Consider the following 27652-nt stretch of genomic DNA (forward strand, 5'->3'; position numbering starts at 1 on the left):
AACTAAACATCTAAGGCTTATCTTTCACTTTTTCCCATTTCTTTTCAGCTAGATACTAAAAATCAACCTATAACTAGAAAATAAAAATTGCAAACAACTTAAGATGAAAACAACTGCAGAAAAGCATATCAGCAGAAAGACGATTAATTCTTGGATTCCATGTAAAGAGGTTTGGTAAGCACGTGTTTCAATAACGTTTGTGAGCATTTTTTATCACTGTTCATATTGGCTATGAGGGACGTTCTGGGAGAACCTCTCGGTGAAGTTCTTGGTGTGACTGAAGGACTTCTGGTCAGAGTTCCGTGTGTTTGGGAAGAATCGTACGAATCTGTGTCTCGTCCCAATGTTGGATATTTCTTCAAGTAGAGGCTGCTAAATGTTTTACTTTTCATGAACAATTTCAAAACACTTTTTCTGAATTTCTTGTTCAGTAAAGAATACAATATGACGTTAACGCAGCTATTGAACGTATGCAGAACTTTCAAAACGAGGTTGGCGTCGGCAGCTATTGCGTAATCCACTGGCGGTGGTATTAACGTACTGAATGAAAATGACGTCAGAAGGAGGTCACGTGGGAAAACACAACAGATGAAGAGCACGCCCATCGACGTAATGATTTTCAAGATACGGTTTGTTTCTTTTGCTCGATGTTGTTTCATCTTCGGACATTCAATGGTGTCTTTCGTTTTCAACTTTCTGAAGATTCGGAAGGTGGTCACAACGAAGATGGTGAGGAAAATGAGATCGCTGCTTAAGAAAAGACAAATTGCGAAAATGTTGTACTCTGTATCCGATACTGGTGCACAAATTCTTCTGTTAAAATAGTTTTGTATTTTCAGTTTGTAAACATAGGGGGTGATGGTTAGGACGCACAAGAGAACGGTCAACGCAACAGCTTTGTAAATACTTTTCAGGTTAAACTGAGGCTTGAAGGGCGTGGCTACAGCTCTATCACGATCAATGGCCATTATCAAAATGATCCCAAGAGAAATCATTGTAAACAACGGACCTAATGTAGGTATAATTTTACACATTGTTTCACCCATATTGAAGTCATTTTTGCGGACGATCATATAGATGTAATACAGAGGGTTGGTGATGGACGCCACAAAATCTACCACGCCCAACATGAGCATCAAACGTTCAAACTTCATGAACCGTCTCCTTCTTTCGTTACCGGCAATTCCGTACACATAAATAACCAACGCATTTCCAATGCTCCCTAGGATAAGGATCAACGAAAATGAAATCAAACTGAATCTTTCGTTTGCCAAACTCATCGCTCCTTTATTCCTCAGTGATGTGTGTGTTGTGTTCTGCTCCTGTGAAGAAAAGTAAGAAAAACTTTCTTCATTTCTTCAACTTCGAGTGTTGGATTTGGTAAAACAAACAATATTTGTCCAAAAGACGGGAGTTTGATCGCATGGGATGACCTTATTTATCACTACTTTGCACCAAATATTTTGACTTTTTCACATCATCAACCTTATTCTTATTTTTTTCAAATTTAGATGAAGCAGTGCTGGTTGTATTACAATGGCCACAAGCCGTCCAAACCATTTATGAAAAGGTATGATTCTCTTCCACTTACCCCCTGTTTCACTCCATTTTTTGATGCGAGCGCTCGATCAATATTTCACAAACCTCTGATGCTAACAAAACAAACACAAACTTCTACAATAAGGAAGATTAAAACTTTTTCAAAATATTTCGCAAATTTCAAAAGGAATAAATCAACAAACAATTTCTCGTCAATCCATACTTTGTGTCTCCACTCACTGCTCGGAGCTTTTCTTCTTCATTTCCCCTCAACTCACGGAAGAAGAAGGCTAATATTTGTCATCAAATAACTCGAGAATGATCGCATTTGTCAAAGAATTAAAAGTTTGTTTGAAATATTCTCTTCAACTTCTAACGCTAACAAGCAAAACAATAAGAATATCCCTTTCGAAGCAACCTGATAAATTATGCAAAATTAAATCCAATTAATTCCCCTTCTGAAACACACAAAAAGAAACTGATATTTTTACAGATTACTTTAAAGCGCTTCGAAAATTTTTGTTTGCTCAAATTTCATATAAGCGGGATTTAAAAAAGTCAGCTTCAAATCTAATTAAGTTTTTCTTCAAGTTTGAAGCTCTGTGTGGATGCTGGGGAGGAGCGATCAGGGTTCGATACTTTGAGAAGGGGTCCGGACAAACTGGACGCTAATTTCTGTGCCCGTGGGTAAGGGTTGCATAACTAAGGGGTTATTTCTACTTGGAGCGAAACAGTTTCAAAAATAGTGGTCATCGATTTCACAAAAAGGTTTTTGAAGTACGTGACGTGATGTGAAAGTAGAGTTAATCTTTTTACGTTCAGTTGAATATTGTTTAGAGCAGTGATTCATGAAAAGTGCGGTTTTCCAAAACAGGGAAATATTTATCGAATGTTATGTAATGTTATCGAGAAGGGATGGTTGATGAACAAAAGCAATGAATTAGGGAGAAAGAGTTTATCTCATAACAGATCACCCATTCTGCGCATACCACGCTCTGCTCTAAAGGGATATGGCGAACAGTCATAGCAATCAAAACCGCGTTGCTTTCTGCTTAAAAACGAAAGCGAAAGCGAAAGCGTAATGTTTACGTTTATGATCGGCGTTTGATTTCGGTGTGATTATTTTATTGCTTAGGCTAATCACCATGCTTATAAACTTATTCAATATTCATCTAAAATTAAAGTGCACAGCCAACCTACATATGCAATGGCTTTTAGAATGAAAACGTGCGATCTACTCTGAGATTAAGTGGAAACGAGTGAGTTAGTTCAGATTGTGTATGCTCAAAAATAATTTTTTTACTTCACATATAATCATAGTCAGAAATCACCTATTATAAATATTATAAAACGAAGAAATAATGTTCCATGAAATCGCTGAATCACTGAGTACGTCTCATTTTGCGTTCATTAATTGTTTTTGTTCGTCAAATTTGTTTCGGACAATAAATTCATTTTCGGCATGATTATCGGACGTTGTTGATCTATATGAAGACATGAATGACGAATCGTAAAACGACCTTCGAATACGTTTGCTTTTGTTTACCACTCGGATGATTTCCACGCGGAATTTCTCGTTCAGAAATGAATACAGAAAGACGTTGACGCAACTGTTGGACGTATGTAGAACTTTCAAAACATTGTTCACGTCGATGACGTTACCGATCGGGATTTCGGGCGGGAAAATTCTGCGTATTGAGAATGCGATGAAGAGCAAATCACGTGGGAAAACGCACAAAACGAACATGAAGCCCATCGCAAAAATCATTTTCAAAATTCTGTTCTTTTCCTGTCTTCTTTGCTTTTGTGATTTTGTATTTTCGGCTGCCGTAGTTTTGGACTGAAGTTTCGAAAAAATCCTGACTGTCGTTGTCGTGAAAATGAGGAGAAAGATGACGTCACTAAAACTGAAGATGACAACCACTATTACATTGTATTCCACTCCACCATCTACCAAGCAATATGGTTCTGAACCGTAGGTGACAATGTCTATGTGATAAATGTAGGGTACGGTTATTGCTACACTGAAGACTATTGTTGCGAAGACTGCTTTGTAAATCGTGCGCAGGTGGAATTGGTTCTTGTAAGGAGTTGATATTGCTCGATCTCTGTCCACCGCCATTATTAAAATTATTCCTAAAGAAATGCCCGTGAAGATAGGGCCTAAGGCTGGGATGATTTTGCACGGGACATAGCCGAGTTGCCAAACACCTCGGGATGCGATACGATAGAGAAAGTAAGCAGGGTTGGTGATGGATGCGATGAAGTCAACCACGCCCAACATCAACATCAGCTTTTCGAACTTTCGAAATCTTCGGCGACCGGTAAAACCATAAACGTAAATAACCAACAAGTTACCAAGAGATCCCAAGAATAAGATAACACTAAATGCCGCCATACTGAAAACCTGCATAGTGGTGAAATTGTGTTTTTCTGTCTCATCATTGCTATGGTTTGTCAAATTCGATGTACCATTCATCCTCGACTAATTTGTCCCTCTATCAGTTTTTTTTCAAATGAAGATCTACGAAAAAAAGAAACCATTAGTTAAGTATCTTTCAAATTTTGAAATCTTCATTTTCCAATCATTATCAGATCAGTGTGAAAACGAAAAAATTCTCTTTATCGAGCCTGAAAATTCTCACATTAGAAAAAAAGCTTTCATCTTCACTTCTGAAAGAAGCATCCTACAAAACGTTTGAACCAACCGATGGACCTTTTTCTCTCTATTTCATCATCCTTTCCGTTTTGCTTTTACTTTTTGGAGACTCTGTTCATTTATCTATTTAACTCAATTTTAAAAATTTAATTATTTACAACCAACGTAAATCAACCTTCAAACAAATGCTTTCCTGGCCCTCAAAATCTTCTGTTACAGCTTACAACACTTAAATGAAACTTTGAAGCTCATGACATGCAACCTTCTTCGCCAACATTGAGCGCTCAACTGTCTAAGAAAGCCCTCAAATAAATGAATAAATGAGACAAGTTAAAAGAGGAGGCCTTTGATTTTTTGTGGTACCATTCAAAATGCACCAACTGTGACAATTCGCCTTGCCCAGCAAGAAAGAGGCGGAGATAGTTTTGTTGAAAGAAAGTCGCTACACGTTTAGTTACTTCCCATTTGAAACCACATTCTCTCACAAAGCCTTCCATTTCTAAATTAATATCACTCCTTACCCTTTGTCCGTCACTCTGCTATCCTCTTAGTCTAATTTCCTTCAGAAATTCCTTCTTTTTGGTTTTCTGTCAAAAAGAAAGAGTTGTTTTAATATGCTGTTCTTATTGTGAGAGTTATCTCTCTCAGTAAAAAACCTTCTGTCATTGAACTGCAATCCATGTTTCCAAGTAAAAAAAGGTTGCTTTTTGATACATCTGTCTTAAAAAACTCTACAATAACTCTCGGATGATTGATGCTTCAACTGGCCAATCAAAAGAAGTGAAGCCCTCCTCTCTGTTGATGAAAAAACATTAAAATAAAATAACATCTCCCAACCTTTCTGATACTGTTATCTCGAAATGTTCTCTTTGTTAGAGATTAGTATAAAATATTCCCTTTCTTCTGTAGAGGGGATCTTGTTAGTAGGATGGCTTCCGAACCGCGATAAAGAATAATTCTTCCTTTCATTAGATGTACGAAAGTTTGTTTGAGATTGGAAAACCACAAATCGACCCTTTCCTTCTAAATAAATCCCTTTTCATCAGCTAAACGAAAAATTTCATTTCGCTATCATCATTTTTCGAAGAATTAATCTTCTACTTCAAAAATAAACATCTTATAAACCTCAACACTAAAAGTTCATCACCCATTTATCGGATAAATCTCATTCTATCCCCCTCTGGAACAAAGTCCATAGAATATCAAATAATACCACCTTTCGGCCACAATAACTCTTTCTTAAACGCCTACCCCTACCTGTGCGGTTCACTCTTAAACACCTTCCCTAACAAATATTTTTCCACCTCCACTATATTATTGATTCTTTTTACTCAAGGTACACTGAAACTAAATGTTTTTCATGTTGGATAATTATTTATCAAATTATGAATGCTGAACAATCATGCTCTCAAACGGTGTTGTAAGCGAGATCCTTTCCCTTTATCAGAATATTACCGTGGCTTGTTTCTGCCACGAAATCGCACTGATATTTATCATGAGAGTTAACAGGGTGAAAAAAAATCAAATTTTATTAAATATTTTTTTGAAAAAAGCAAGATAAAAATAACCTTGTTAGAAGTCGTGTTACGATGTGTAAATTTTCTTGTTGCAATTAAAAAATAATACGGTAGACAAAAAATATTGACTTTTTAGAAAATCACCCAATTAAGCTTGAGCGTTTCGGGCAAATAACTTGACATTTTGGACAAGAGAAAATCACCCAGTTAGGCTTGAGCGTTTTGGGCAAATAACGAATTGTTAAAAATGTTCAGATATTTGCCTGAAGACGGGCCTGAAGGGCATAAGCTTAACAGGTCACAAAAAATGTTGAGATATTTGCCTGAAGAGCATAAGCTTAACTTGTCGGAAAAAAATGCTGAGCTATTTTTCTGAAGAGCATAAGCTTCGGAGAAAAATGTTTAGATATAATATTTAACCGTTTTACTAAATGAGAACCTGATCAAATGGCGTAATTTTTTTCCTGAAATGTGTCATCGTGAATGTCACGATAATAACTTCCCAGTTATCATGATAAACTAATTTGATCACATAAAAATTCGGATATGTTATCAAGTTAATATGTCCGACATGTAGCTCTGTTAACAATATAATTTTGTAGCCTACTTATTTGCATGCATTTGCAAGGCTAACTAACAACGCGATTAAAGGCAGAAACAAGCCACCGTAGAAAATGTACGTTCTCTTTTCGTCCAGTTAAATTTAAATTTAAAGCTACCCCAAAGCTACCAAAAAAATGTCTGAGAGAGAATTTAAATCCAATAAACAAACGAAGAGCGAACAACACGATGCTTTGCTGTCTGTTACACTAATCCTACTTAAATCAATCAAGCTTAAAGCTCAATCCATGTAAGGGGTAGTCATCTCACAGTCAGAATTCGCTTTGACTTTTTGTATTGTGCTTTTGAAGCACTCTGCATGCTAGAGGGAATGACGACGTTCTCTGATTACTTCTTGTTTTCATTTGATTTGAATAATCATCGACGCAAATCAATCATCCATCTCATTTAGTTCAAATTACACCAGGTCAATCCTAATCACTCTCCTAATACTTTAATCGTTATGAAAACACACTAAATCAACAAATCAAGAAAATGAAGAGAAATTCTACCCATGACCATGAAAGCTCTCAATTATCCTGCGTTAATACTTTAAGTATTCAACAACACTAAAATCCATCAAAACTAACATCTCAAACTACAAAGTTAAAACTAAAAAAACTTTTTAAAACCGTTTTAATCACTTGGAGACCCGACAGGATAAATATTCCAATGTTTTTTATCTCCTCTACATTCAAACATTAGATGTTTCATGTTTGTTGGGAGAGAGACAGGGGTCCTCATTTTCGAAAGAAACTGTTTCAAACAAAATGTTCTTTTTTTTCTGACACCACATGAGAAAGATCATATCAATTGTACATTTCGCATCGAATAGAAAACATGGGAAACATCACAACAGAGGAACATAATATACTGATATCGAGAAACAATTCTTTGGATGTTTTGTACAATGGAACCTCAAACTTCACTTCCACCTCGTCTCCAAACCTCCAACAGAAAACTCTTTTTAATGTAACTCTCAACAATGGATCAGCAACGAACTCCAGCTCAAAACCATCAACGAATTTTCATCTCAATAGTTCACTCGCAGATATCCTGACTCCAAACATTGTTTCCAATATTTCGAACCTTCTGATGAACAGTTCCGTCAACACAACAAAGACAGTAATCGAACGTCAATTTGATTGGGTAGATTCAATGCTGGTCGTTTCCTTTATTTTGATCTTCATTGTAGGTGTAACTGGAAATGCCTTAGTTTGTTATTTTTTCAGACGAAATCCTCGCTCATTACATGGAATGGCTCGGTTAATCTTTTATTTGGCTATGGTGGATTTGCTCGCCAGTATCATTAACCCCTCGCTTTACTTATATTGGCAATTGACTTTCAATCGAAGTTGGCATTTCGGAAGAATAGGATGCAAGGTGTTGCCAGTGGTCGCCAAGTGTACAATCACCATTTCATTTGGTGTAATTTGGTTGATTACCATCGAAAGGTGTCTGGTCATTTGCAAACCTGTCAAAGTTCACCTGAAAGACCAACATCTTCAACTTTTCATCCTCGTCATCATTTTGTATTCGATTCTTTGCGAAACACCTTCCATCGTTTACAACGAAGTTCATCCCAAATATAGTTGCACCGTCATTGACCTGCGCGTTGATTGGTTCTTTTACCCCACGGTCATTATTTACCTGCAACGAGATCTGATCTTCGTTGTCACGTTCGGAGTGACTGTCACTCTCATTTATGGTGTTTTATACGACCGCTCAAGCATGAGAACACTCAAAGAACAAAAGTTAAATCGTAAGAATAAGAATATCATGAAAATGCTGATCATTTTAGCGCTTGTTTTCATCATTCTCGTTTTCCCGCGTGAAATCCTACATCTCGCATACATGATTTCGTGGAAAGTAGGCGAAGGAATCCCTCACTCACAGACCACAAGAAATTTGAACGCGTTCTTCAAGATTCTCCACATGTGCAACAGTATCGCCAACGTTTTCATCTACGCTGGCCTTTTAGGACGTTTTCGACAACAATTATTTCGCTTCTTGAATAGCTTGGTCGGGCGCCATCAACAAAAGTTACAGATCAGTGGTAAAGACTACAGCATGGACCAGTCGTCGAGTTTCGAACGTCATAAACTGTCATCAGCTCCAAACTCGCCATATTTACGACACACTTTCAATACCAAGACAGAATGATTGGGTACTCGAACTTTTAAGAAACGAAAACAAAAAGATTTCCACTATGAAGAAAATATTTATGAAAACATTAACATGTTACTCTCAGCAGCCAATAGAAAAATAAGGCTCGAAAGCGTTCCTTCCTAAAAAGGGTTATATATTTTTAAAAAACTAGCTTATTGGATGAATTTGATGTTTTTGAAATTCACTTAAAGTATGATATGTTGAATTGAGTTTTATATACTTCGTCAGTATTGTACAAAAAGATTTAATCATGAGCGAAGTCTGAAAGTTAAACTTGTTCACACTGTTTTTTTATAAGAACAATTTCATAAGAACAATTCAAGAGCATTGCTGAGTCTGGTGAGTTTTAAACAAATTAAGTGTCAAAATAGTAAAAATATGGGTATTTTAAACCAATTTTGCTCTAGAAATAAAAACGGATGAAAACTTTTTTATCCTCAAAGTGCCAAAAAATAAGAACAACCGAGCCTCATCGAGCCTCAATTTACTGGTTCTTATAAAAAAGAGTTTCGTTGATCAATTAAAATGTTGATAACCTTTTCCTGGCAGGCCGGGTTTTGCAGACGATTTCTATCGATTGGTTTGTATGTTAGTTCAATTTTCTTTTTTAATACAAAATATTGTATAGCGTTACACTTTATCCATAATATTTGGCATGCAATGACCCGAAAAACTCTGGAATCTAAAACAATATAAATGTTCCGGACTTCATTGGAGTGCCTCTGGTAAATAAGGCGAATAAAATATAACCTTTTTGATTCTTATTTACATTAAAATGGTACCTAAATTTGTTCCATTGAAGTGTTTTTATTGTCAGATGCTCAAAAGTCGAGAATGGTCAATAACGAAAGTTTGTATCTCCGTAGCAACCAGGCACGACGAAACTCTGAAATATCTTTCCCTCGATCAGTCTTTCAAATGAAGCATGATAAGTTCGACGTATTAAATCACCATCAACATCATCGTCTAATGGAGAGCTGTGAAGATCTTCTTCTGATCCTCGAATTAGTCCCAGGCCTCTCTTCGGGGACTACTGGTGCCCAACCGTCCAATAATGACGTAATAATGACTTTCTTATCAACAGTCTGCACGCTCACCAAAATATATTCTTTCCGATCCGCCAGTTTCGTTGATACCGAATCGTGAGACTTTACCGAATGAATGTTCTGCAAATTACCATCCTCATCTGATAAATCAAGCCGATTGACGTTGTTTTGTTTACATTTCTTTCGTAACCATGCCAACAAAATGGTAGACGAACAGTCTGTGTTTACAAGAAGGTTTTTGTTGGCGCCATAACGGACCTTGATAAGCGACATCCTTGTGAAAGACCTCAGAAATAGTTCACCAAAAAAATCACAACCAGATCTCCAACACTAGTTTTTCAAACAAGCGAAACCTCATACACAGTATCTCATCCGCAAACGAAATGACAACTTTTCACAAATCAGACAGTAATTAGATTTCATTGAAACAGTATTTAGAAATCTGATGGAACTTGTTTTGTGCCCAAACCCCTTGCTAATCGATTAAACATTCCTTTAATTAATGGCAATTGATTTGCGTTACTATGTTTTAAAATTGTATTATTGTAATTTTTCATGACGGCAATTTCAAAACAGGAGATATTCTCTTTTTTCGCAGTACATCTCCACAAAAATAGGATAAATATCAGGTCTGTAATCAAAGGTCTGGACCCGATGTAGGATCACAAATAGTACACCATTCACTACAATACTTTCTAACCTCGCTTTTCCTGCACCTTGAGATGAAGATAGAGATAGTAGATAGGATATTACACTTTTCGGACCTTGCTGTGTTAAAACTATTGAAGATGTCAAATTTTTTCATTCAAAAAGACATTCTTTGAACTGTTCAAATTGAACAGGTTGCTATCGTTAATATATTCTGTAATGAATGCAAATATAGAAATACGATGAGATAATTGACATTTTTTTGGCTAAGTACAAAAGTAAGGGCCAATCCTCTGGACCTGTTTCATTTTTTATTTCACACAGCCGGATTTGGGATGACAGGCCCGGCGGCACAACCGTAAAAGTGGGGAGGCTGAAGGAGGCTCAATGTGAGATAATACGCTAGAAATTTAAGAGAAAAAAAATCTCATTTGCTCAAAAGGGGGAGGCTGAAGTCTCCCCAGTCTCCCCGATTCTGCCGGATTTGGCATGAGTTGGAAAGTAGGTATGATTTTGTGACTTTTCTGATAAGAGCGGGTCGGTGAATTAGATCTGGTGAAATAATATCTTAAGAAATGGCTCCGTTTTTTATTGTCTTGTTGATTGTTTTGAGGTGCGATCTTACCGGCTCCAATTTTCGTTAGGAGGCCCTCAATCTTCATTGAAAAGGTGCTTAAAAATTGAAGAGTACTATGGCCTCATTTTGATTTGCATGAATAGACTGCAGACCTGAATGAAGTCAAATCACTAAGAAAACATCAAACTTTAATTTGTTAAGGAATTCACAAAAAAAGTGATTGCTATTCATCATTTGAATGAAAACGTCGTTCAATTCAGCCATTGTTTTTATCGGTTTTCTGTACGTCAAAAAATATGGGAGACAACATTGCTCTTTTTGAACGAAAGAAATGGTGAAACACGGAAAAATGTTCTCAAATTTCTTCTTCTGTCTTTTGCTGGTTCAAGGTATTCTTATTTGTTCTTTCTTTATTCCTTGTAAAGCTTTCAGCTGTGCTTTCTACTTCACCTTCCTCATTAATCCAGTCTCAAAGGTAAAGCAGCTTACGACTCTTTTGTTTTCAAAAGTCAACATTATTTTTTGAAGAACTCCAAACTTTTCCTTTATATTTTCACTTGGAATCTTTACATAAGCTGTGATGGTCGCCATGGTTACAACCATGGTATTTAAATAACGTAAATCTTTTTGTTTTGATTTTCAAGCTCAAACAAAGGTGAAGACTGTTTCCAGCAACTTTTCTCGTATTCCTCAACTTAATGGATCGTCTACACAACTTTATTCGAATGCAAGTTTGCTTCAAAATTCTCAACCACAACCACAACCACAACCAGAAAGAACAGAGTATTACGGGAAACAGAAAATGATGGACTCAGCGACTTTTGCAATGTTGGCAACCTCAATTCTGGCTTCAATTTCACTTTCAACTTCAAACGTTCATCAACCATCTACAGACATGTTACACCTTAAACCAAGCATGACCACAATAATGGAAGACCAGCTTCTTATGACCACACAAACACCTCTCCCTACTTCCAGTGATGGCTTTTTAACAAAACATTCTTCTATCAGTCAAAGCACGCAGAGCGCGTCATCGTCGCCGTCGTCGGAGTCGTCGTCATCGGCGTCAAATGTAGTCGTTCAATCTTTTAATGGTAAGAGCTATTATATTTAAAGTTAGTTCATCTAATCTTTCAGCTCACACAAATAGAGACTTAAACGCATGCGTAATTTATCCTTCTTTAAACCGCTACTTAGTCGTTAAATAGCGTAAAGTACAAAAAGTAATGAATAGGTAGGGGGGTAGTCAAGGTCCGGGTTTGGGACGGCGAAATATGTCGTTCTTTGATAGTTAGGGTTAGGGTTTGTCGTTCTTTTTGTCGCTTTTTAATAGTTATTTATCGTTCATTTTTGATGGTCTGAAAACGTTAGATAAATAGTCTCTTTAGACAATTAAATCTATTTAATTGACAAGCTGCAATCAGGGACAAAATATTTGGCACAAAAGGGAAATTCACCGGGGTGTTTTGAAACCACAATCGATTTGTAAGTGCTCTAAAGTAGGACCTTAGGATCTGAGGATCCAAAAGTTCAAAAATGGTCTAGTAGGGCTTGAAATATAGCCTAGAAACCCATAAATCCCTCCCAGATCGAAATACTTGATGAAATCAAGTTGAAGGCCTAAAAATTGACATTCTCGCTCGAACTTCAATTTTCGAAAAATTGTAAATTAGCCAAAAGTGCGAGTATATTATGACCCTGATTGTGCATTAAAAATGAGCTTATGATCATTTTTAAAATTCGCTTTTTCTGGCCTTTTTTTAATTTCCACAAAAATGAATCATGAATCAACTCTTAGGATCCATTTTCACTCTTAGATACACATGATGTTAACATGGATGAAATAGGGTTGGTTAGAAGTACTTCAGCTATCGCCATTGCTTCATCATTATCAAACATTTTGGAGATCGGCCCTTCATCTTCGACGTCTCCAGTCTTTCCAACTAAACTTGCTATTGAGCCAGTCATTCAGACCGCTAAGGCGGTAGATGCTTTCAGTAAATCGTCAAGTGAGCATCAATGGAACAGGTCATCACTTATTTCAACAATTACTCCATCAACAAAAACAATGAGGCTTTTTTCAAATGATCAAAATCAATCAACATTCTTATTGGCAAACATTCAACCAACCACATCTGCACACCTTTCCCCCACCACCACCAACACCACATCACCTTTTCCCATCACCTCTTCATCTGCTCTCATCTTTGCAAACGAGAAAGACAATCAGAACCGCACATCATCTAATGTGTTACACACCACAGTAAGTGCTCCAGTGATGTCATCAACACCACTTCTTTCAAAAACCATCCTCGTCACGGCGAGTACAACGAGATTCGAGCACCAAACTTCTTCTACACTGATTGCACCTTCGACCTCTCAAATCATCCAAGCTGCAACTTCCGCAACGAATTCATCCATCTCGTCTAAGAAAACTAAAAGTGAGCTTTTTTTACGTTTTTCCTCTTTTCAATACACCTTTATGCATGCAAAAGAAGTTCGGGCTTTAATTTAACGGGGTCAAATGCTAACCTGGTTGCCATGACCCAGCCATGAAGCTAATTGTATGTATGTCAAGCTAATTGGATTTTAACTGATTGGGTTAAGTTTAGGTTGGAAAAAGAGGTCTCCGTCATCGACGAACTCCTTTGAATTAAAAGATCCGAGTTAGGCGTGATTTTGACAATGGCTAACCAATATAACAATTTAGCTGTGGAGTTTTAGCAAGAACTTATTAAGCAGTAACCTTCATTTGAGTCTGCTAAATCACGCGGCTATACGCGCCTCCACGCCCTTATAATTTCACACGCCCTCGATTTCATTCAAACACAGAGGTATTAATCCGAGTTGATCAAAATCGAGTTTTTTTCAAAGAATTTTCGAACTACTTTTTCAAACACCTAATGTATGATAGCTCAAAATTCAAGTTAGAGCATCTTCTATACGATTAAAAAAGAATGAACAAAAAATATAAATTCTGAAGCTCATAATAGCTCGACAAACCTGTATACTGTTTTTGGTGCACCCAGGCTGAGATTATGCTTAACAACACCCTTGATCCCAGACCTTCTTAAAACGCTATTGATGATTCTGATGGACGCGTTGATGGCGGATGCAACACTTTTTGCACTTTATTGCAAAATGTCTTTTTTTGCTGATTTCTACTGACGTCAGCAAGATTTGAGGAAAAGTTTTATGCAAAAATTATCCCTTTAACGATATGCAACTTTGGTCCAAAATTTCATGCTTATACCATCAGCCAAACTGGAGTTATTCAAAAAACAAGTTTTACTGACATTTTTTGGTTTTTGTCTAATATCGTTTTCTTAGTGAACAAGGAAATTATGGAACAGCCATTTCAGTGATCTACACTCCAATATGCTTCTTTCGATGTATGAAGTGATGGGATTTGACAAGTTTGAAACGGCGATAAAAAACTACAGTAAATTTTGGGGACGTGTCTTAATTTGCCCAAGAGGCGCGTAAGGCACATGTTTAGTAGACTTCCTTCAATTATATTTCCACGCCACTTAGATTCTCATACTTTTTTACTTGACATTCCAGCACACTGTCCCTCTGTCAAGATCAACGCAGGAGAGAAAGGTCTTTACAATGTACAAAGAACACCCATTGGTGAAATGTGGCGTTATGAATGTTATTATGGTGGAATCAACCCCTCATCCAAAGCAAATATGATTTGTGGAAAGAATGGCCTGTGGGGTGACTTGGATACTTCGCTCTGTCTCACAAAATTGGGAGTGAAGAATATTATTCATGAAGTTGGAAGAGTAAGTGTCTTTAAATCTATTACCCAGCCGGCACACAACGTTATTTGAACGTTTATCGAACGTTCACAACGTTAGATGAACGTTGAAACAACGTTGTGTGCCGCCAGCCCGGTAAGCTTGGTTTTGCATTTTGTTAGATCCGATTGTTTAAAATATTTTAAGAGAGTTAAGGGGTAGTAGTGTAATGGTTATCAGTCTTGACTTCCGTGCAGGAAGTGTGGGTTCAATTCCCACTCGGTGCTGTGATTCTATTGGCAAATGAATGTATCTTATGAAGTTAGATCGCCGCCAAAATTCGATCCTTCAAGTTGTCCCGTCGTACTAGAAGTCGTCCCGTCGCACTAGAAGTCCGCATGTCACATTAGAAGTTCGCAAGTCGGAATCTTTCGGAAGTCGAAACATTCCAAATTTTAAGTCGAGTCGTTGCCTCAGAAGTTGACTCGTCGCAAATTTCGGCAGTCGACTCATCCCAAAGAGTTGGACTCTAGGCTATTCCGAAAGAAAACTTTTTTGTTTCGTATATCAAAAATCAAAATATTGTGGAGATAATGTTTTGTTATGTTCGTGTGATGTGCAGTTTTTGTGCACGTGCAGAGCTCATCCAGGGAGAACTTTAATGTTCAAAATGGAAGCTGGTGGAAACACACGTGTGGAAATTTACTTGTTGATTAGAGCTCAAAAACTATACAAAGTTATGTTTTTATCTCCATAATATACCTGATAGATGACATGAACACTTATGAAAACAGTTAAACGTACATTATTGGAACATGTACCAAGTTCCGACGAGTTAACTTCTGATAGGAACCACTAGAAACTTGGTATGGTTCGACTTAAAAGAATTACGACCTGCGAACTTCTAGTGCGACGGGACGACTTGAAACTTGGGATGATTCGACTACCGAAATTTGCGACGGGACGACTTTTAGTACGACGGGACGACTTGAAGGATCGAATTTTGGCGGCGATCTAACTTCATAGTATCTTCGCCCGGGCTAACCCATGCCATGTGAGGGGAATTAAGTACCATGCTCTGATACAAGAGTGTGGGGGGATATGCCTGACTCTGTGGCATGGTTGCCAATACTTTTCAGGTTCGACCATGCGTGGATGCACTGTCTTCCCGAGTCGTTCAAGTAAAGTAACTATACACCATCAGCTCTGCGTGACGCGAGCACAATTTGGCAAAGTCAGTAAAGCGCAGTGATTTCCCTATCCTAGGATAGTGAATGCTGTTCTGGATAGGGCCTATCCCGGTCACCGGAGGGACTATTTCTGTCTCCAAAGAAGCTTTCCATTATTTGTCTCCATAAGCGTTGCTGGTTTTTTTTTTCTCAATAAAGTCTCATTTTCAACGGCAAGGAGTTTTTTAATTAGAATTGACACACGCCCTTTTTTTGTAGCTTCATCAAACCCTCACAGTGGATAACTCAACACGATTCGCTCATTTTTTGGCAACTTCACTGCGTTACCACAGAGAAGAATTGATCAAGGTCTCTTCAAATCTTCAAGTCATCTTCGAAGCTCTCCAAACATTGTTCAATGTTGTCCAAAACAAAAACAGTAGAGAGAAGGTAAGAGAACATTGTTACTTCCCGCCCCTCTTATCAGGTGGCTCCTCCCCACTCTCTTTGCTTTGAAGGCTGTAAAAAATTCATTCTCAGAACCTTCAGACGTTGAGAGGCTGGAGAATCCTGTGTTTATTTCCTGATTATCGTTTATCATTTCATGAATTTGTTCAATTTTGCGTTTAACCAAACGTATCTGACTTTACAGTTGAGTTCATCGTCGAATTTTGTTTTAATTTTCTTTATTCAGAATTTGTCGAACCTATTCAACATTTTATCAGAGGTGGTGCAAGTCCCCGCCAATTTCTTCTTTGCTTCTGTCTTCAAAAGTCAACTGCAAACAATGCTCCGCAGGCTCAAAGAAACCTTCAGAAAGGAAAACCCGACTTTCGAACATTTCAACAAAAACATGGCGTTGAGTGTGCATCAACTGAAAGATAACTCCACCAACGAATTCAACATAACTTTCAAAAACCAATTATCTCCTTCTACACTGATCTCCTTGGACAAGACAACCCCTTCTATCCAAACAATCGAGATTCTTGCGTACAAAAACACAACATTATACCCAACAAAGCTTTCAGAAGGGCGACATTTGATTTCTGACATCATTTCACTGAACTTGCTCACCGTTGGCAACATCCGTGAACGAAGAGACAGCGACCACACCAAACGCAACAATATGACCCTTTCCTTCGTATTCTTAGTGGAACCATCGAGAATCTCGCCTCGTTCCATCTCCAAATGTGTCGCATGGAACTCGAATGAAGGTAGTCTGATTTTTTTAATCTGTTTCATTTTGATTTTGAATTAAATTGTTGCGAAATGATAGGTTTACAGGGCGCTTTATAAGTATTTTTCTCTTCTCAATTGTTAGGACTCTTTTTTTGCCTAGTCGCTCAAAACAGTTGATTAAATGCAAACTTTTGGGTCAAAACATTTCTTCGCAATTTGGATCTTCTTTTCTGAGTTTAACAAATTTTGCCGATCTTCTTTAGATGTTTGGTCCACTGAAAGTTGCACGACCTATCCCGAACAATTCAACTTGAAAACAAATGATATCGCAATCCCTTGTGAGTGTCACTTTCACGCGGAAACATCTCAAGTATTTGCTGTCATTGGTGACGTAATATCATCTCCTTCGGCTGCTGGCTATTCCGCCATGTTCCATTTTGTCGCGTTTCTTTGTGTTCTGTTTACATTGCTGTTTCTAGGAGTGACAACCATCACCTATGTCGCCTTCAGGTAAAATTCAGTCTCCATAGATTCTTTATAGTTTGTCCAGAAAATAATTCGTTGTTTTGTTCAAAGAGCACACGATTCGGTCAATGAGATTTATCGCTGTTTACTATACCACGTTTATAGGGAATGGAAAGCTTTGCGTGAACAAAAATTGCGTGAATCGCGAAAAAAATATTGCGTGAATGCGTGATTTTGGGAAAGAAATTTGTGTGGTTGTGTGAATTGAAGGTCCGCTGGGGGGTTCTTTATAACTTCGTATCTTAAGAAGTTAGATAGCGTGCAGACAACCTCTTATCAATCGACAATTTTCAGCCTCTTATCAATCGACTATATTCAGCGATAAATACATTAACCCATCATCGCCATGATATTTCTGAAAGTTCTTTGACTTTTTCAGGGCTTTGAGAAAGGAGCGGAACTCGAAGATCATCATCTTTCAATGTTTATCTCTCATTATGGTCGCCCTCTCTTTCGTTGCGGCGCTAACGTTCGTCAAGAAAGAGACATTATGTTTCATAGTTGGTCGATTTTTGCATTACTTCATCTTGACTTCTTTCTCATGGATGTTCATACAATCCATCTTGTTGTATCGCGCTATCGTCGTCATCTCGTTACGTAGAATGAATGGATTATATTTCAAAGCTATCGTCCTCGCTTGTTCAGGTTTGTAAACTCTATCATTCGTAACTTTCTGTTTTCAACGATAATCCACTTAGCGATTTACGTAAAATTAACTCATACATTTATCAGAAAAGTTGTTACAATCGACAATGACAATGACACGGCTGCTCTTTTGTTGAGAGAATGATTGCCTCTCTTTGGGGTATATACTGTAAGTTGGTCTGATGTTGAAATCCCTTCTCTTATTTCGACACCCTTATTAGAGATGGAAAAAATAGGAAGTTCGGAATCACTGATAGACAAAAAGATTTTTCCTCTCTGATAGCTAAGCATTGAAAAAAATTTCCGACCTTCATATTATTCCTAACTCTAAAGAAAGGTGTCGGAATTAGCATAGGGATGTCGATATTATTTAGACCAACTTACGGTAGCTATTGAAAGGTTTTTTCATCAGGTCGTTCCCGGCTGTGAATTCTGGTTGATTTACCTGTCTTTCGAATATTTTCTTTCATCTAAGGACTTATGATAAGAATGTTTTCTTTTTAGTAGTGGGTGCATTGACGTTCACGGTGATTGGTGGAAATTTTGAGAAAGACAAACCACCTCCTCAACAAATGTAAGTCTGTTGAAAAACACATTTTGTTAGTCGATAAAATGTTCAGGTCTCAATGTGGCACCTGATGTTTACTAGGTCGTCGAGAGAAGCAAAAGTGACTGTCTAGAGTGAATCTTTCCTCAATAAGAAGTCATTTCTTTCATTAAGAAATCTTTTTCAAGAACCATTCAACCGAAAAATATAATATGCTCTATTTATCATTTCAGTTGTTTTGTGAGTGGAATGAACTTCTATTTGACGGTGCTCTTTCCGTCCATCCTCCTCATCATCTTGACAGTGTCGTTCTTCGTGCCTGTTTTCAAGAACGTCTTCATGTTGGAACGTATGATGAAGAACTCCATCGAGGCTCAACGCGATGAAGACTTCAAAAGAGCACAGTCAGCATTTATCATCAATGTCGTTATCATTACGTCATGGGTGTGCGGAATGTTGGGATTCTATTTTGATTCAATGGTCGTCAAATACGTGTTCTGTGGGTGTCTTGTGGTGTGTGGCTGCGTTGTGTTTTACCTGCACGTTTTTCTGAACAAAGACGCCTTGTTGAGGTTAAAGAAAGCGAACGAACATTGCTGTTCCAAGAATTACCGCGTCAAAGATGAAAAAGTGAATGGCGTGGAGGATGAGAAAGTGAAATTGAGAGCAAAAGACTCGTTCCACTTCAATGAAACTATCGACCGCAACAAACGGTGTAAGTTCAACAATCCTCGTCATAGTCAGCTCTTCATTTTTTTGTTCCCACCTTTTTTTGAGGGAAGGGAATTTCCACTATATAAAGGACCAGGCATGCTCGACAATAGTATTCGTGAAAAGAATTTTGACCATACACACCCCTTTCTCGCAAACCCGGTGGCATTTTTTGAGCTTGTGGGGATTGTGGGGATTTGAAATTCTATTGTTTTCGGGCCAGAAAATTCAGTTGGGCTGGAAAAAATAGCACAATACTTTAGGCGTACAAACTTTCGCGAGCAGAAACTTTCGCGATTTTTGCGAATTTTGGCCTTTTTCGCGAAAGTAAATGTCTTTGAAAATAAAGAAGAGCAGCCGTCTTTAGCGGATTTAAGGAATATTTTTCACTTTTAAGGCGATTTTTATTCGAAAATTCTTATTTTATCCAAAGATTCGCGAAAGTTTGTGCTTGCGAAAAATTTTTTTTCCTCAAATTCGCGAAAGTAATTGTCGCGAATTTCGCGATTTTTCGACCTCGCGAAAGTTTCTGCTCGCGAAAGTTTGTACGCCTAAAGTATTTTGCAGTGAGGATTTGCTTATCTGGTTATTTCAGTGGAGACAAAATTTACTTATAATTTTCCAGTGGGAAGGAGTCTCAATGGGTCTGTGAGAAGTCAATTTGTTCCGATTCACTTTTTTGATTTTATTTTTTCAGCTGGTGCATTGCTTAGTGATGGTTGGGTGTGAAACACGCATGCGTAGTGATGGTAGGTGTGATTGGAAATGAAAAAGAAGACGTTGGTCCAAACTGGGAAGTTGGCGCATGTCATTAAAGATGTACGAGCTATGTTGTCGAAATCGACAGAAAATAAACTAAAACTGATGGGAAAACTGACTTAAATTGTTGAAATCATCTCAGCCCTGTGCAAATATTGACTCGTTATAAATCAGCTTAATTTATGAGAGTAAATTTTTATCTCTAGAGGAAGCTTTTTTGAGTTCTACCTATGATTTGTAGATTTGTTTTATCTTTACTATTAATGTGTTAAAAAGAAAATATAATCTTTGTTCGTTTTCTTTAGACTTTTTGTTCCATTTTGTTGGGTCTAAAGTTAAGAGATCATTATTGGGTGGAAAGAGTGGAAAATGCCTCTTCCAACTGACAAAACTTCTTAAGATATTAATTGTTTGTCCCGCCACTCTCTTGGAGCTAAGCATGTGTATCTTTCAACCACTGAGCTAACGGTATTAAAACTTCAATTTGGATTGAAAGTTATTTTGCATGATTGTCGTGAATGAAGACGCGAGAAAGATTTGCAAAAGTTGAAAGCGAGCTGTCAGTGAGATGAAGGGAAATTTGCAAGAATGTGTCATCGAAATTTCTTTTCTTTATTTATTGAAGAGCTGGTTGAGTCACCACACAATGCACAGAATTTCATCATTTTACGAAAAAGTAAATGTACAATATATTATAGAGAGAGATTGAATAATTGATGTGATTCAAAGATGGCTAACTTTCCATTCTTCATTGCTCATTTTTATTTTATTTATGTGTTTTCATTGATGAAGAAGACCACCAAAAATTCTGCATCATTTTTCATGGACGAAGCAAAGTGAAAGTTTTCCGCAATCAAGATGCATCTTCTCTTTGCAGTTTTTTCGATTTTGCTTTTTTCAGGTAAAATTGTCTTCTTCTTTCAATCTTTAAGGATTTGATTTCGTTTCTTCTTTAGACTAAAGCAATGAAAATCTCTTTGAACAGAATCTGGCCCGTTTTCTTTTAGGTCCTACCTAGAATTTTCGATCAAATAATTCACTACAGTAAGCAATGATTTCAAAAGTATCAAAATTAAATTCGAAGCTTTTAAGTGAAACTCCCACTAAATCCCCTTAAAGTGAGCAATGCAGTCTACAATGTCGAATGACTTCATCTTCATCTAAACAACTTTTCATTTATTTACCAGGCGCCAACAGTCTTCCAATACTTAACAAATCTCTCCCACAAAATGCAGTAACTACCTCTCCTGTGAACAATTCAACAACAACACCAATCAAAGCACCAACAGGAAAAACAGAGACGAAAGAAACCCTTGTAACAAATGACACACAAGAAACGACCTCATCAACAACTCAGCAGCCGACAACAGCAGAAGAGGAGATAACAAAGCCTGCCCTGGTCTCCCTGATCAAACCGACGGACAATCAGGTCGCTTTCAACACCTCTACACCGCTCCTACAGTCTACAGAATTCACTCAACATTACGAAAACGAAAGTATTTCTGCAACGTCAGCGATTTGGACAAACGGTTACACGTTTGTGTATACCTCCATCGATAGTAATAACGAAGAGACCTATTACGTCACTTCCACCCTCCCTTCAGACGTGTTTCAAACCACTCAGCCCAATGATTTCCCTCACTCTACCATCGTCAGCCATCATCAACCGTCAACTTCCCTCACCCATGGCAACCAGAATATTGAACAAACAACTTCTTGGGCCACTGAACAATTCTCAACATCCACAACCTCTTCTTCCTCACCAAAGGAAACCACCCAACCAACGACTTCGCATTTCTCACCAAAGGAAACCACCCATCCAACGACTTCTCACTTCTACTCATTGAACCCAACAACATCAGTAGGCGAGAGAACGACCACCACCATCAAGCAAACGACTTCAACAACATCTTCCACTACTGATGAACAATCCACAACCAAAGACATCGCCACACCCATCTCCACAAGACCAGAATCCTCCAATAGTACCACCGCTCCAACGACCCTGTCCTCGTCAGAAACGACCTCAACATCAACTCCAACCTCAACTTTGTTCAACAACAAAACTTCAAATAAAACTCAACAAACTTTCGAAGGTATTTTCTCACCAGCTTTTTAAAGTTTCGTTTTCTTCTCTCTATACAAACTTTTTTGATCGAATCTTCTGCCAACCTTAAACATTAAACTCAAGCTTCAATAAACAAATTCTAACATAATCCATACACTCTTTATTCTACAGGATCAACAGAGCCTTCGACACCTTCAGCTACCAACACCATAGAGCCAATATGTATGTTTCTAATTTTTAATTTCTAAACTTTACTTTAGATTCTATTGTATTATCATTTCTCGAAAAATTGTCCACTTTTTCTATAGGCCATTTCACAGCCGCAAACCTTAATGGGTAATAAGGACCACTGCGCCCTAATGACGACTTACTATTGGTCCAAAGTTTGAAAAATTGTGAAGATTTTTTGCGTCTAGCCAACGGGAAACCGTTATCAGGGCGCAACTGATTACCCAAAATCCATTTCGACTGTGAAATGGCCTATGAGCGAGGTGTAACCAAAATAAAAGTCTCCAAAGTTTACGCATAATTAGGACTGAAACAAAAGAATTTCATCACATTATGCAGATTTTTTATAGCAACTACAAAAGAAACCTATTTACCCAAAGTAAACTCCCTTAAGGACAAGAAACCTGGTATATGGCCAACCGTTTTTCTATTGTCTTTAAGAAATTGTCTTTTATCCCTTTAAACTTTTACTCTGCTTTTCCGCCCTTCTAAACCTATTTTGTGTCACTAGAATATTGAACGGCTGTAACAAAGTAGCAAATATCTTACCTAACTGTAGATCACTGTGAAGAGGAATGGATTCGTAACGAGCGCAAAGGAGATTATTTCTTCGCGCGGACGACCATTTGGGATGAAGTGAAACATCGATGTCAATATGGATCCACCAAGAAGCTTTTCTACGTCAAACGAGAATGTAATTGGGACAAAAAGTTGGAACGGGCGTATTGGGGCGAAGTAGATTTGACGTACTGTCTAACGCCCACCAAGGAGAAAGGGATTATCGTGGATATTGAAGATGTAAGGAATTTGCCTTATCAAGATTTAGTTTAATTGATTTTTTCCTGTTTCCCATACTGTCAGATGAATTCAAGGTACTTTTTCACTACTTTTCTCTTAGCTGATCTAAGCCTAGAATATTTCAATTTCTGTATTAACTGAATTACGTTTTCTCACAAACAGATGGAGTTTACATCAACGAATTGGAAGAAAGGTCTGACGTATGTGTCCACCATCATGGATAACCAGCGGACCATAGTTCAAAGCGCTCTTGACTTTTCAGTTATTGTGAAAACTATTCACAGTGTTCTGGGTGTCAGTACTCAAGCACTCCATACAGAGGTATGTCGTTGCTCCCACCTTCCATGTTTACTTGATAGCTTCCGATACAATGAAGTTTTAAAGAGTCTTTATCTCTATTCAGTAGTGTCGCGGGTCGACTGAAACTGGGACGAACTGGGGAAGACATTTTCTAAACTTAGTATATCTTTCTTTGGAAAATTACGTGAGTGAATCGATCACAAAAGTTTTTGAATATTTTCCCTTTCTTTGGCTGAAAACTGCTAACTTTAAGGTGTTAAAAGCAAAGGGTTGCCAAAATTAGCGATTAGAGGTGCCTTTTGGTGCCCCTTGTCTTTTGGCGCCCCTCAAAAATCGATCTTTGGGAAGGGCAGCTACTTTCTTGCGTCTCTGCGATTGTGCTACTGTTTTTACAAAAAATATTTGATCTGATTTAATCGTTTTTCATTTTTTTCAGACGGTTTCCAAAGTATTGTTGGTATTGGGCAATTTGCTTCAGTTGGACAATGAGCTTTTACAAGAAGTGGATTCCTATAAAGAAATGTTGAAAGTGTTTGACTCCATTGCTTACAATTTCATACATACAACCTCCCGCACCACTCTCTCCGTTAACGGAAAATTCATCGCGCTCTCGTTGAGGAAAGTTCGGTCACGGCAAATCACATTCGCAACAACCAGCGCTTTGAGCGGAAACATTTCTATGTTATATGAAAACCAGGTTGGTGCAATGAACTCCGTCACTCTACCTCAAAGTGTTTTTGATGGTTTGCCAGGAGAAGAGACGGTTCTCTTTCACGAGATGGTTCCCACAGAGGCCATGCCAACTCTCTCCAATGAGACGATGGTCAGTAACATCATCTCTGTCAGAGTGCTGACTGAGCAGAAAAAATTCGATCAATTGAAAGATCCAATCAAATTGACTTTCCACGTGGGCCCTCTAAAACATGTCAACGTCTCATGTGCATTCTGGGATATCCAAAACGGTAAGCATTCTTTAATTTTATAACACCGCCGGTGCTATGCATTATATAATGAGTGCCAATAAAATAGAATAGAACCATAGAACCATAGAACCTCATCACTGCATTATGAACCTTTATGTTTTATTAGAAACGAAATCGTTTTCAACACTTGATTTTACAGGTTTGTGGTCAAAAGAAGGATGTCAAGTCACTTCATGGCTCCAAAACGAAGGTGTGGTTGAATGCCAATGCCAACACCTCACCGACTTCGCTGTCATTGCTGAGTCAGCAATAATTTCAAGTATGACAAAGGGAGATGAAGGGAGTGGTTTTGCGCATATTTTTGCGTTCATCGGAAGTTTCATCGCTGTGTTGGCGTTGGGAGCAACTCTCATCACTTATCTCTGTGTAAAGTAAGTGTGTTAGTGGTTAGGGTAGGTGTTGAGGGTGATGAAAGAGATACTTTAATAATTATTTTCAGTTGATTTCATCGCTGTTCACGGACAGTATCATGGAGTAAAGAGAACTCTTCCTGTTAGCTAACGTGGTCCAGAGACGAACCCAGATAATTTTTTATTGACCCACGTGTGCAAGCTTAAACAAGACTTTTGAAATACGTCAGAATCCACGCCTCGGTTTTTCTCCCCCAAAGCCTCGGTTTTTCTCCCCCAAAGCCTCGGTTTTTCTCCCCCAAAGCCTCGGTTTTTCTCCCCCAAAGCCTCGGTTTTTCTCCCCCAAAGCATCGGTTTTTCTCCCCCAAAGCCTCGGTTTTTCTCCCCCAAAGCATCGGTTTTTCTCCCCCAAAGCCTTGTTTTTTCCCCCAAAGCCTCGTTTTTTCTCCCCCCAAAGCATCGGTTTTCTCCCCAAAGCCCTCGGTTTTTCTCCCCCAAAGCATCGGTTTTTTCTCCCCCAAAGCCTCGGTTTTTCTCCCCCAAAGCCTCGGTTTTTCTCCCCCAAAGCATGAACAGATTCAACTCATCTTTATATTTCAATTATTCGAATCTTTTTTTAATTTGAACTAAAATATTTGCCCCCTCAGCTCGACAGTGGCTTAAATTACTCTCTGTGATTCTCTAATTTTCTAGATCGAATTAGAAAGAGTAGTCAACTGTGTTTGCTCCAGGGGCCGTTGTATAAACGCTAGAAGGGGCCTATAAATTTTCGTTGTATATACTTAACGTTCTTTGTTTTTTTGCTCCTTCAGGACGATACGAAGTCAGATCGCATCAAAAGCCATCGCGTCCTTTTCGCTCTCTTTGATGTTGGCTTTCATCTCCTTCGTTGCCGCGCTAACGTTCGTCAAGAAAGAGACATTATGTTTCATAGTTGGTCGATTTTTGCATTACTTCATCTTGACTTCTTTCTCATGGATGTTCATACAAGCCATCTTGTTGTATCGTACTATCGTCGTCATGTCAACTAAATTGACCGATGGATTTTATTTCAAGCTGATGTCCGTCTTTGCTTGGGGTAAGATGTGGATTTAAATCTCTTTAAGCTCTCTATAATCGTTGCCAATATATTATGGCACATTTCCGGTGGTTAAATTTAGACACAGGGCAATAACCTCCCCCATCCCCGAACAATGTTGGTGGGAAAGAAATATTGCTTGGCCGGTCTTTAGCCCCCTCCGACAACATTGTTTGGGGAGACTTATTTTTGTGCCATTTTTGTCAATGATTGTAGATCGTTAGAGAACTTCTTCCATCGCTAAAACTTCACTCATGCTCCCGGTTTCATTAGGTTTATAGATGACAAGTCCTAACCTCTACCATTTTTGTTTCAGGGTTACCATTGGTGATCACAGGAGTGACGTCATTCTTTTCTTATCAAATGTCCTTTAAACAAAATAATGAACATGACGTCAAATTGTAAGTGCTATCCTTTCTAGAAAGTAGCAAGACTTCCAAAGACATCAACTCGGAGTGGAGGGTGCTTGAGTGATACCCTTGCAGCGGTATCTCGCCCCAACAGACAAATAGCTACTTTTTTTCTTCGCTATGACACTCAGAACTCAGAATTCCGGAATTGAGATAATGCAAAAGCTATAAGGAGAAACTTTATGTTCATCCTATGTATTTTTTCGTTCTGCACTTTAGGTGTTTCGTGGAGAAGGCGCAGTTCTATGGGGCGGTATTGGCGCCCACTGTCTTGTTAGCTATCGTTAATGTTCTATTGTTTATCCCAATCGTCCGAAACATGGGTGATTCCGACCTTCTTCTAACTAACACCATCGAGAAGAACAAGAAGGAAAACACCAAGCGCGCCAAAGCAACTTTTCTTATCACCGCCATTATGGTTTTGTTGTGGACCTTCGCTATTCTGCACGGCATGTTCCAGTTAGTCGCATTACAGTTTATATACCTGGCGTTGATTCCAGTGTTGGGAGTGCTTGTTTGTGTGCTTAATATCATACGAAATGAAGACGCCAAGAAAGTCTGGTTGAAAATTTTCGTCTGCTGTGACGGAGATGAAAAGGAGAGCGATGTTCCTGAGCTGGTTAAACTCAGACCAAAAGCAAACTTGAATTCTACTGACAACGAGGCAAAAAGAGGTACCTATTTATGCTCTTTTCATCTCCTCGTTACTTTCTATGAGATAAGAGTTACAAAGAAGCAGAACGTTATGAAAAGGAAAAACATCTTTTTTATGTAAAAGAGGTTACGTGAAAGTTTTGACACTCTTTTTATTTCTTAAGATTGTTTTTCATGTTACCTAAATAAGTTAAATTTTCAATAATCCACTTCTTGTCCTTGGCTAAGCGTGGATTTTCGGCTCTAGACCGTGATACAGCCATGTAGATCTAAAATAGTGGTTGTCTAAAAATTGACCAATGCTAACTCAAATGTGTTGTTAGCGCATAATATATCCTGGCCAGGGTAAAAAACATGTCAAGGTTTGAATTTTGTGGAAGATTTTTATGTGTATTTTTAACTGTTCAATGTTTTTCAGTGAGCATCGTGATCAATGGTGGTTCTTACGGTTACGGTACTGAAACTTTCGGCGGAGAATCTCAACAACCAAGAAAAAACGTCTCTAAAGAAGCTGTCGTTTAAAATGGTTATGTCCTCCTTGTTGCCTAGCAACAACAGTGGAAGGGAGAGATAGGGTCGGTTGGACAAGAGGATGATGATGATAAATAATGACAGCCAAGATTTTCGTGTTGAGTATAATTGTTATATATCGGTGAAAAAGATTGTGCATAAAGATGTAGTGTGGTCGTGTTACAAAAATACAGGCTGTTTGTAGGAAAAAAATAAGATCTAGCTGAAACTTTCTCCAGA

At 38.1% G+C, this 27652-nt stretch overlaps 6 protein-coding genes across 11 annotated transcripts; 3 read left to right on the top strand and 3 right to left on the bottom strand.

Moving 5' to 3' along the window:
• Positions 1-52: 52 nt before the first annotated feature.
• Positions 53-1861, bottom strand: LOC136801760 (formyl peptide receptor-related sequence 4-like). Its single transcript, XM_067058426.1, has 2 exons — positions 1592-1861; positions 53-1322 (listed from the first exon to the last, which is right to left on the bottom strand). The coding sequence occupies exon 2, from the start codon at positions 1278-1280 to the stop codon at positions 144-146; it is 1137 nt and encodes a 378-aa protein (XP_066914527.1). The 5' UTR covers positions 1281-1322; positions 1592-1861; the 3' UTR covers positions 53-143.
• LOC136801759 (adhesion G-protein coupled receptor G2-like) lies at positions 1543-20337 on the top strand. Of its 6 annotated transcripts, none has more exons than XM_067058421.1 (12): positions 11052-11144; positions 11400-11765; positions 11953-11978; positions 12573-13196; positions 14320-14543; positions 15947-16117; positions 16362-16881; positions 17110-17356; positions 17751-18016; positions 18521-18590; positions 18797-19278; positions 19972-20337. In XM_067058421.1, exons 4-12 carry the CDS (start codon positions 12590-12592, stop codon positions 20001-20003), a joined length of 2619 nt encoding a protein of 872 aa, XP_066914522.1. In that variant the 5' UTR covers positions 11052-11144; positions 11400-11765; positions 11953-11978; positions 12573-12589; the 3' UTR covers positions 20004-20337. The 6 variants fall into 6 exon arrangements, with proteins under 6 accessions (XP_066914525.1, XP_066914520.1, XP_066914521.1 ...); XM_067058425.1 differs by having other exon boundaries at positions 18524-18590; XM_067058419.1 differs by lacking the exon at positions 11953-11978 and having other exon boundaries at positions 10719-11144; positions 11400-11849.
• On the bottom strand, positions 2753-4097 carry LOC136801761 (formyl peptide receptor-related sequence 4-like). The gene has a single exon (XM_067058427.1). It carries the CDS (start codon positions 4016-4018, stop codon positions 2936-2938), a length of 1083 nt encoding a protein of 360 aa, XP_066914528.1. The 5' UTR covers positions 4019-4097; the 3' UTR covers positions 2753-2935.
• Positions 6716-8605, top strand: LOC136801758 (C5a anaphylatoxin chemotactic receptor 1-like). Its single transcript, XM_067058417.1, has one exon. It carries the CDS (start codon positions 7156-7158, stop codon positions 8476-8478), a length of 1323 nt encoding a protein of 440 aa, XP_066914518.1. The 5' UTR covers positions 6716-7155; the 3' UTR covers positions 8479-8605.
• On the bottom strand, positions 9444-9803 carry LOC136801812 (uncharacterized protein CXorf65 homolog). Its single transcript, XM_067058479.1, has one exon. It carries the CDS (start codon positions 9801-9803, stop codon positions 9444-9446), a length of 360 nt encoding a protein of 119 aa, XP_066914580.1.
• Positions 20338-20798: 461 nt separating the features above from the next.
• On the top strand, positions 20799-27579 carry LOC136801763 (adhesion G-protein coupled receptor G4-like). Its single transcript, XM_067058428.1, has 11 exons — positions 20799-20934; positions 21221-22129; positions 22273-22323; positions 22889-23127; positions 23290-23448; positions 23864-24389; positions 24550-24781; positions 25573-25838; positions 26155-26239; positions 26468-26922; positions 27321-27579. Exons 1-11 carry the CDS (start codon positions 20892-20894, stop codon positions 27422-27424), a joined length of 3069 nt encoding a protein of 1022 aa, XP_066914529.1. The 5' UTR covers positions 20799-20891; the 3' UTR covers positions 27425-27579.
• Positions 27580-27652: the final 73 nt, after the last annotated feature.

Source organism: Clytia hemisphaerica, unplaced genomic scaffold (assembly GCF_902728285.1).
Source record: "Clytia hemisphaerica strain Z4C2 unplaced genomic scaffold, Clytia hemisphaerica genome assembly, whole genome shotgun sequence".
Lineage (NCBI taxonomy): Eukaryota > Metazoa > Cnidaria > Hydrozoa > Leptothecata > Clytiidae > Clytia > Clytia hemisphaerica.

Excerpts from the sequence above, each read along its gene's own strand:
- LOC136801760 (XM_067058426.1), bottom strand. The coding sequence starts at position 1,280 with ATGAGTTTGGCAAACGAAAGATTCAGTTTGATTTCATTTTCGTTGATC.
- LOC136801761 (XM_067058427.1), bottom strand. The coding sequence starts at position 4,018 with ATGAATGGTACATCGAATTTGACAAACCATAGCAATGATGAGACAGAA.
- LOC136801758 (XM_067058417.1), top strand. The coding sequence starts at position 7,156 with ATGGGAAACATCACAACAGAGGAACATAATATACTGATATCGAGAAAC.
- LOC136801812 (XM_067058479.1), bottom strand. The coding sequence starts at position 9,803 with ATGTCGCTTATCAAGGTCCGTTATGGCGCCAACAAAAACCTTCTTGTA.
- LOC136801759 (XM_067058419.1), top strand. The coding sequence starts at position 11,087 with ATGGTGAAACACGGAAAAATGTTCTCAAATTTCTTCTTCTGTCTTTTG. Across the intron at positions 16,118-16,361 it reads ACAAAAACAGTAGAGAGAAG|AATTTGTCGAACCTATTCAA; the intron begins GTAAGAGAACAT and ends TTCTTTATTCAG. Across the intron at positions 17,357-17,750 it reads ATCACCTATGTCGCCTTCAG|GGCTTTGAGAAAGGAGCGGA; the intron begins GTAAAATTCAGT and ends TGACTTTTTCAG.
- LOC136801763 (XM_067058428.1), top strand. The coding sequence starts at position 20,892 with ATGCATCTTCTCTTTGCAGTTTTTTCGATTTTGCTTTTTTCAG. Across the intron at positions 23,128-23,289 it reads TTATCGTGGATATTGAAGAT|ATGGAGTTTACATCAACGAA; the intron begins GTAAGGAATTTG and ends TCTCACAAACAG. Across the intron at positions 24,390-24,549 it reads ATTCTGGGATATCCAAAACG|GTTTGTGGTCAAAAGAAGGA; the intron begins GTAAGCATTCTT and ends TTGATTTTACAG.